Source organism: Lolium rigidum, chromosome 6, assembly GCF_022539505.1.
Source record: "Lolium rigidum isolate FL_2022 chromosome 6, APGP_CSIRO_Lrig_0.1, whole genome shotgun sequence".
NCBI classification, from domain to species: Eukaryota; Viridiplantae; Streptophyta; class Magnoliopsida; order Poales; family Poaceae; genus Lolium; species Lolium rigidum.
In genome coordinates, this window is record NC_061513.1 from 63435260 (window position 1) to 63444912 (window position 9653).

General features: G+C 43.5%; 1 protein-coding gene across 3 annotated transcripts; it reads left to right on the forward strand.

Moving 5' to 3' along the window:
* Window positions 1-3705, forward strand: LOC124667710 (cleavage stimulating factor 64-like). 3 transcript variants are annotated; one of them, XM_047204970.1, is made up of 7 exons: window positions 1-81; window positions 917-1033; window positions 1198-1274; window positions 1444-1522; window positions 2163-2406; window positions 3332-3365; window positions 3478-3705. In XM_047204970.1, exons 3-7 carry the CDS (start codon window positions 1259-1261, stop codon window positions 3669-3671), a joined length of 567 nt encoding a protein of 188 aa, XP_047060926.1. In that variant the 5' UTR covers window positions 1-81; window positions 917-1033; window positions 1198-1258; the 3' UTR covers window positions 3672-3705. The 3 variants fall into 3 exon arrangements, 2 of the variants coding, with proteins under 2 accessions (XP_047060926.1, XP_047060927.1); XM_047204971.1 differs by having other exon boundaries at window positions 1203-1274; XR_006991374.1 differs by lacking the exons at window positions 1-81; window positions 917-1033; window positions 1198-1274 and having other exon boundaries at window positions 1351-1522; window positions 3078-3365.
* The last annotated feature ends 5948 nt before the right edge of the window (window positions 3706-9653 follow it).

The following is a 9653-nucleotide window of genomic DNA, read 5'->3' on the forward strand; positions in this document are numbered from 1 at the left end:
GTGAGAGCAAGAAAAAGAGCAGGCATGCTCTATCTCTACATCGAGCATTCACATGGCCAGATTGACGGGAATAAATTCTGGGTGAGCTTTTGCATGACCTGATTTCTTCTTCTTCTCTATGCTTTTTTTCAGATTTCATAAATTTACCTTCCAAGACAAAGCCTAATGGTGAAGTGCCTAAATTTAATTATCTAATGCCTAGAATCCTTGGAAAGAAGAGATCTTGAGGTGTGGAACTCAAGCCGTCTATTTATTTATACCTCCATATATCGGTGCAACGTGACTAATGAAGTTACTGTTTCTTATTTTTCTATTCCTTATTTATACCTCCAAGCGTTGGTGGAGAGCCTAATGAAGTTACAGATTATAGATGTGAAGAGGAATAGTTCATTGTGTATGAACAATCCTAGATCTCTTAGATATGTGTTGGAATTTTAGTTTTTCTAATAGATGTGTAATGAGGAATATATATGTGTATTGGAATATGACTCTGGCTGAGTAATGAGGAATATTCCATTGTGTAAAAAAACATTTTCTAATATTGGAATTATAATTGGTGCTTTTGCATCAACTTGAGAAATAACCGGTCAATGGCAGTCATCAGTTCATCATGTGTAGTTGTACGTACGTTTTTTGATTTCTGCACCACATGGAATGATCTGATAGTTATTCCCAAACCACAACTCAATGAATGAACTCTACATCTTTTATTCAGCATATTATGTATACAAGTACAAGTATACTGATATTTGATACTGATATTTAATTAGTAGTAGGAAGATCTCTTTAGTTAAATGATGCATAGAATACATGTTTTTGGGATACTAATCCCCTTGTTTGCAAATTAGCATCCTGGATGAAGGGTTGATCTTGCAGTTAGTCTGAATAAGTGCATAATATTTTACATTTTTTTCAGAAAAGAGGAGACAAGGACGATTTAGTTGGAATCAGTTAAAAAATGGGCCTCACAACTTCAAGAGCAACATTAAAGTGTCTTGATAAAGGTTTGGCAAGGTGGCCTCAAATTTAGAGGGTAAGATAAAGAAATGGATTAGTTTTAACATTGTTCATATTGTTGTTCCCTTCGAAGTACAGAGCTATCCTTTTGCCAGGTCAATTTTTCAAATAATCTCCACACAAATGAACTATGTATCAATATGGTCAAGGATACTGAACCTTGAACTATTTTCTATGCAGTACAGACCGTAAACTTACTTGCAGCATGCCAGCAAAAGTGGTTTCTGCCCTCTGAAATTGCATGCTGACAGTGACCGGTTGGTCCTTCTCCGCCACTTTCAGTGTTTCAGACAGCCATATCCCCTTCCAGTTTAGGTTATCATGAATTTTTGGCGTGTATCGTGAATTTGCGCCGGATTAATTGCTGCGACAGCGTAAGGTTCTTGAGCTGGGATTGACGAGGGTGTGTATTGAATTTGGTTGCAGTTGGGAACATACCCTACGATGCGACGGAGGAGCAGCTCGTGCAGATATGCGAGGAAGTCGGACCCGTTGTCTCCTTCAGGTTTAGTTGAACCCTGCAAACCCTATTGAGTTTTGTGTATGTGTGTGTGTGTGTGTGTCATGTAGTTGGTTAAGTTGACAAGAAGATTGTGCAAATACATGATTTTCGATTTTCATAGACATGTTTGGTGAACTGTAGGATTCATCAGTTGCTGTCAAAATACCCGTATGCCCTCTTTTCATTCTCTTTCAGAAAGAGGAATTTTTTGTATGGACATATTGCTTTTAGTGATATTTTCTTCTTCTAAAATCAAGTGCAGCGCACATCATCTAGAATATGCATTGGTTTTGTTGAAGCATGATTGCCTTGTGCCACATCGCTGCTAAGAATCCTAAGATGATCCCAGAGCTTAATAGGTTTTTGTAGGGGTTGCCTTCCTTATGACTGCTGCCTTTTCCTGAATACCTGATTTACCTAGTGTTATGGGTACCACTTTCTGAACTAACATGCAAAGTGCTAATTAATCCATAATGTGAAACTCTAATATATAGATGTGTTCTGCCTCTTCATCACTGTTTCTCTTACAAGTCACATTATGCTAAAACTTGTTATGAGTTATTTTCTACTCCTGATAACTTCTGTAAAATCCATGAAGCTGATGACACTTCGCTGAATACTGACCGCTCAAAATTTCTTGCAGACTGGTTGTTGATAAAGAAACTGGAAAGCCCAAGGGTTATGGATTTTGTGAGTACAAGGATGAAGAGACAGCTCTAGGTGCACGCCGGAACCTTCAAGGTTGTGAAGTTAATGGCCGTCAGTTACGTGTTGATTTCGCAGAAAATGGGAGGAGCAATGAAAGAAATAGAGAAAAGGTCGAAGATCCTCAGTTCATTACTGTAGAAGAGCCTTATTTCTCACCTTGCAAGCCCTACGTTAAGCTGGTATGGTTTTGGTTCCTATGAATGATAATAGTAGTATTTTCGCCAACCACCTTGTGTCTCCTGTTTCAATTTCTTGCACAGCATGTGTACGTGTGTACAGCTGCCTGGCTGTACATATGCACACCTGCTATTTTGGTGAATTACCTTGTGAAATCATCGTGCTGGTAGCGTGCATCATCTTTGGTATCGCAGTTCCACAATTATCTTTGTTGTCTCGACTTTGCCTTCTTTTAATAAAGTAATGAGCCAAAGCTATTGGCTTAACTGTAGCACATCATGGTTTGGAAGATCTTGCCAGAATTGTATTGAACACATGAGATTCTCTGCAAATAGCAACATAATGATATTCTAGAAGATGTACACTTGGTCGAGTGCATCTATAGTTGCATCCTTGTGATGTACTCAAGCAACAGGGTTGCAATTAATAGTAAAATAATCCCTGGAAAGAATATGCAATGGAACTTTTCTTTTGGTCTACTATTACATCAATAACTTTTTTCTCAAAATAATTGCTATGTCCTTAGCTGCTGCCAGCAGCCCTTGTATCTATCTTTCATACCCGTGACTGATATATTTGTGCCAGTTTTGTTGCCAAGATGTCAGAGTGCATCCACAAGAAAATACTGTATCGTAATCTCACAGCTCGGGTGCATTTTTGTTTTGTTTTGCAGGAATATAGTTGATTGGTTGATCCAGTGGTTAACACGAGAACTCAATATTTATGCTAAATTATCTTGAGATCACAGTGAAATGGTCTTTGCATGATGTAATTCTGCGTATTGAAAATTAAGTAGCTTCTGTATGGAAAATTTTGTTAGTGCAATCTATATTTGATTCATGCATGAGCAGTGCGGAATCTTAACCAGTTGAAGTTAACAATAAGAAGCAGCTATTGACTTATTCTTGATATGTTTATGCATTTCAGGGTCGTGGAGGACCAGGAATGGCATCTAGCGCTGGTTGGTTTCAGTTTCTTGATAATCATTCATCAATCAGTTTATATGTATGCTTTAAGATAACAAATGTGCCAATTTTATGTCCGTGCATTTTAACACTGATACCTTCCTGCAGATGCTCAGAAACAATCAACTGCAGCTCCCGTTGTAGGAGACACTAGCCTTCATCAGCTTGTTGGTCTTGCACCGGCAATACACGCTGCATCTGTGATGGCTGGTGTTCTTGGGGGAGCTCAAACTGCAAATGTGCAAAATGGTCTACCCGTCCAATTTGGGCTTGGAAATGACCCTCTTACCCATTACCCGTGAATATTGTGTGTTTGTCTTTCTGTCTCCTGCTTTGTGAATGACCTGGTATAAGAGTTGGTAAATTTGTGCATGTGTTATTTTGTGGAACCAACAAACTGAAGACTCTTCTGAATTCATGCTTATAGACTGATAAATTGTAGAACTGTTGCTCACTAATAGATTAAACATCGTCTCATGCTTTTCTTCAACAGCATATACTTTATGCTTGCTTTTGCTAGCTGTTTATTTTAAACAGCGTTTTTCTACAGTCATCATGCGTATAAGAGAAGCAAAAAACTACTGCATTGGTATTTACATCAGGAAAATGGTAAATCTTAACCTCTCTGATGCAATATATGTTCTTTCTGTTGTTTGAATAATAAATGTCTCTGAAGCTGGTGATTGTATGTACATGAGTACCTATTTATATGGTGATTATCTGTCTATTGAAATTTATTGCCAATTCCCCATGGACACGAAACGCTTATATGTTCTGCCACAGATTTTCAGTAGTACATTTTAGAATTAAATCTTCTTAATCAGTAAAGATCCTGTAAATATCATCTTCAGTTGTTGCAAATAAAGCAAAATTTTGTTGAGAATGGTTGAGATTAGATTAATACTTGAATTCAACTAAAACCTGGGTATCCCATTTACTTTGATGGAACCTACAAAAGTGCTCTGATTCAGGGGTCTTTGTTAACACTTGCGTAAAAGGAGTTCCATAGTTGTATCAGTTAGGTATTGTCTTAGTTCCTCCTAATTACACAGTGATGCAAAGTATTTGTGCTGATGCATTATCAGGTTTACACAGGAGAAAAAAGGTGAATAACAATCTAATGATGATAAGGACGGTATAAGTTGGTTCCTAAGTTCAGAAGAAGCAGGGTTTAGTACCTTTATTGCAAAAAATAGTTAAATATGTTATCTTTAGTAAGCATGGTTAAGTTAAAAGTTATTCAAAATGCTATAAAGAACTAAGTCCCACTCCTTCAAAAGTTAGTCTCTTATGTGTGCATGTTTCTGAAGGAGAAATATAAGAAACCCTGATCCTTGTGAAGTTAGTTAAACATTCTGGTCGAGCATTTTTATATAAGCGTTTGCTACACTGTTTGTGATTTTGTGTGCTTTATCCTAATTTCATTCCACTGATTTTATTGTGTAAAACTTGAGAAACATATTATCTTTTTACACCTTATTTATATCGTTTTTATTTAAAATGTAAATTTGTGCGATTTTTACGGGGTCGTGCGCCAAGGCGCACATCTAAATCTAGTCATTGTTAAACCAATACTGTAAGCAAACCATTACAGAGAGAACCTGAACAACTTGTCCAAATTTTGTTCTACTGGTGTATAATTGAATGTAGGAACCTGTGCGATGCCATGTTAGTAGATCATCCAATAACGTAACGGGCTGATTCTTCTTATACTAGCTCCGAGGTCGACATACATGGTGCGTCTGCGCTCCTGCAGGTTCGATGGGCGTTAAGAAATGTATGTAATTTTGTCTTCTGATGTGATGTGCAGTTTCTGCTGGTCTTGTCTGCTAGGTGAAGACTGAAATAGCCAGTAGCAGTGGCACACTAACTGACCAAAGAGCTGGTGAAATTTTAACTCTTGTACTGTAGTAGTAGTAGTACTTAGTCCAGCTCAAGCAGCACACATGTACATGTACAGGTGTGCCACGTCCATATAACCAGAGTAGTGGTTATCAGTTTTGGCTTTGGCTATGGCAGAGCGGCGAGGCAGAGGCCCCTCCTTTCCATCCAAAGTTCCAAGTTATAAAAATAAGGACAAAAAAATCAGGTGCTGGAAATATCCTGGCTTAATAAGTTTGATCATGCTTTTCCACAGAAGAAAATACATGTGGCGAAATACCCTTGCTAGCCGCAGAAGCGCCACTTACTCTGAAGCAAGGTATAACTTTTTTTGGCCTGGAAGCTTATATTAATATCCAAACAGTGGAGGTGTACATTATTACAGAGGATCCCAAAAGAAAGATAGAGTAAAACCTGAGTCCCCAATATATGTGGAGAAGAGCTCGCTGAAAGATGTAAAAAGCAATCGGGTCCCTCCCTATCTTCTCTGCCGAGCCGGAGGTCAGCTGCACCGCCGTCAAGCATCGCCGCGGGGACGAAACCACTTGCTGCAGTGTCGACGTTGAGCGCGGCCGCTGACCTGGAAGAAGGCCTCCGATGGAGGTTGATACCGGAGCTCACCGGCGTTAACAAACGGCACACAGCCGTCGAGATGAAGCTCGCCAAAATAGCTTCCAAACTTCGGAAGGCCCAGCCAAATGAACTCTCGCCAGCTCCTTCGATGTAGACTAGCCCGCCCTCAATCACAACACTCCTGCCACGGGTGGGAGAAGGCAGGCAGAGATGATTGGAGCAGCAAGAACCCATCACAGTATGGCCACCAAAGACAACACCATCGTCGCCGTTTTCATCTTCCTCCTCGCCGCCACGGCTGGCCAGGTCGATGTCGAGGTTGTTGAGGGCGCAGCTTTGCAGCCACCAGTGCTTATTGCTGAGGGGCTTGGCAAGAGGAACATATGATTCCATACCCGGCCGTAGGGGCTTGGCATCACATATCCTCGGTCATTCACCGGTGCGGCACCTAGACACCAGGGAAATAGAGCCCCTGCTCTTCTCCAGCGCTCCATCGTCCTCAATTCGTCTCCCCCACCCCTCACCACCACGGCCGGCCGGTAGGAGGAGGACGGACAGAGAAAGGATGGAGACCAAGAATAGAGGGCAAACCTTGGGCTTATTGACGGAGATCCATGGGGGATGGTCGAGCGCCGCCGTCTCCGGCCGCCGGAGCTCCTTGCCACGCCGCCACCACCACCATCCGCACCAGATCTTGCCTAGAAGATCTGAAGCTTGACTCCAAGACCTCGGCATCCCGCCGACAACTCTAAACCTAGCCCTATCTACATCACTGGCGCGTCCCCCTCCCCATCTCCGGCCGGCCGCGCCGCCGAAGAAGGGTCGGGTTCGGCCCGGTCTCCTCGGGTCAACGGGCAGAAGAGGGTGGGGGGCGGAGAGGGAGGACGAAGAGGAGAGCGGTTCGGGAACATAAGTAAGGTATAACTAGCAGCTCGCTGACAAGAGGAAAGGTCCAAGGCCTCATACAGGCATGGACCAGACAGTTGCAGAGCTACTCCAAGTCAAGTCCCCTCCAAATAATACACTATTATTTGGACAAAACAGTGGTTAATAGCTCGCTAGATCGGTGGTTAGCTAGCTAGCAGCGTAAGCAGCCATGTCTTTTGCTATGTTTCTAGCAGCTAAGTATGAAACCCTGTGAAGCTACCACGCAAGTACCGCCGATCGATCCATGGAGAGCTTGCTGAAGTTGTATAGACCAGTACCAATCGGTTTGACAGCGAGACGGTAGAGCAGATTAAAGGCGCCCATTTGTGTATATATACTATAGTATAAGTTTGATCATGCCTTTTCACGGCCCGAGCTTGATATTTCCCGACCGATCTTATCGTATCAATCATGACACGTCCACCTAAACTAAAATTTATCAGAATGAATTCCTGCCGATTTCTCCGTGAAAGGGAAAGAATTAGTTTCTTTCTAGACCAGACCTGCAGACTCCAGGGTGATGTTCACGTCCAAGCTTGCGGCCACCATTAGGCTCCCAAGTCCTGGTTTGTTCACGTGTTTTTTAGCATATAGTTTCCTTTTTCACACTGTTGTTGCCTACTTGTTGGCACACACAATAATGTTGTTGAATGCGAAGTTGCCCTTTCTTCCTCGGGCCCAAAGGCAGCAGGCTCATATCACCTGCCCCGTTTCCAGTAAGGTTGAGTCACAGATGTTAGAGCATCTCCACTCGTCCCCCAAGCGACGTTTTTTCCATCCGGACGGCGAAATTCGGTCTAATCGCGCCCCGGTTTCTCGTTTTCGTTCGGATTTGGCCCTTCATCCATCCGGCGAGCCCACGCCATCCCCGGCCCCCCGGGACCTATCGGGGACTCCAGACGAGTGAAAAGCGGGAAAGGGCCCGATCTGTCGGTGACTCGACACACGAACCCCACCGCCACCTCGCTCAAAATCTCCCCCACCCCCCGTATCTCTCTCGCCGCCGGCACCACCCCGCCGGCTTGTTGCCCAGATTCCGCCGCCCCTCCTTCCCCACCTGCCTATTTCCGCCGTCTTTCGACGATGGCCTATCTGGCTGCTCTTCCGCCGGCCTGTTGATACGTCTCCAACGTATCGATAATTTCTTATGTTCCATGCCATATTATTGATGATACCTACATGTTTTATGCACACTTTATGTCATATTCGTGCATTTTCTGGAACTAACCTATTAACAAGATGCCGAAGAGCCGATTCTTTGTTTTCTGCTGTTTTTGGTTTCAGAAATCCTAGTAACGAAATATTCTCGAAATTGGACGAAATCAAGACCCAAGGTCCTATTTTGCCACGAAGCTTCCAGAAGACCGAAGAGGAGTCGAAGTGGGGCCACGAGGGGCCGCCACCATAGGGCGGCGCGGCCCATCCCTTGGCCGCGCCGACCTGTGGTGTGGGGCCCTCGTGTGGCCCCCCACGTTGCCCTTCCGCCTACTTAAAGCCTCCATCGCGAAACCCCTGATGCGAAAAAACCACGATACGGAAAACCTTACTGAGACGCCGCCGCCGCCAATCCCATCTCGGGGGATTCGGAGATCTCCTCCGGCACCCTGCCGGAGAGGGGATTCATCTCCCGGAGGACTCTTCACCGCCATGGTCGCCTCCGGAGTGATGAGTGAGTAGTTCACCCTGGACTATGGGTCCATAGCGGTAGCTAGATGGTTGTCTTCTCCTCATTGTGCTTCATTGTTGGATCTTGTGAGCTGCCTAACATGATCAAGATCATCTATCCGTAATACTCTATGTTGTGTTTGTCGGGATCCGATGGATAGAGAATACCATGTTATGTTAATTATCAAGTTATTACCTATGTGTTGTTTATGATCTTGCATGCTCTCGGTTATTAGTAGAGGCTCTGGCCAAGTTGATGCTAGTAACTCCAAGAGGGAGTATTTATGCTCGATAGTGGGTTCATGCCTGCATTGACACCTGGGGAGTGACAAAAACCCCTAAGGTTGTGTTGTCTTGTTGCCACTAGGGATAAAACATTGATGCTATGTCCGAGGATGTAGTTGTTGATTACATTACGCACCATACTTAATGCAATTGTCCGTTGTTAGCAACTTAATACTTGGAAGGGGTTCGGATGATAACCTCGAAGGTGGACTTTTTAGGCATAGATGCGGTTGGATGGCGGTCTATGTACTTTGTCGTAATGCCCAATTAAATCTCACCGTACTTATCATGACATGTATGTGCATTGTTATGCCCTCTCTATTTGTCAATTGCCCGACTGTAATTTGTTCACCCAACATGCTTTTATCTTATGGGAGAGACACCTCTAGTAGCTCAGCGTAGCTAGATGGTTGTCTTCTCCTATTGTGCTTCATTGTTGGATCTGTGAGCTGCCTAACATGACTCGACATCATCTATCTGTAATACTCTATGTTGTGTTTGTCGGGATCTGATGGATAGAGAAATACCATGTTATGTTAATTATCAAGTTATTGCATATGTGTTGTTTATGATCTCTGCATGCTCTCGCTATTAGTAGAGGCTCGGCCAAGTTGATGCTAGTAACCTCCAAGAGGGAGCAATTTATGCTCGATAGTGGGTTCATGCCTCGCATTGACACCGGCGGAGGACGTGAAGCCCCTAAGGTCGCAGTTGTGCCGTTGCCACTAGGGATAAAACATTGGCGCCATGTCCCAGGATGCTAGTTGTCGAGTACATTACGCACCATACTTAATGCAATTGAACCGCTGCTTTAGCAACTTAATACCGGAAGGGGTTCGGACGATAACCCTCAAGGTGACTTTTAGGCATAGATGCAGCTTGGATGGCGGTCTATGTACTTTGTCGTGAATGCCCAATTAAATCTCACCGTACTCATTCATGACATGTATGTG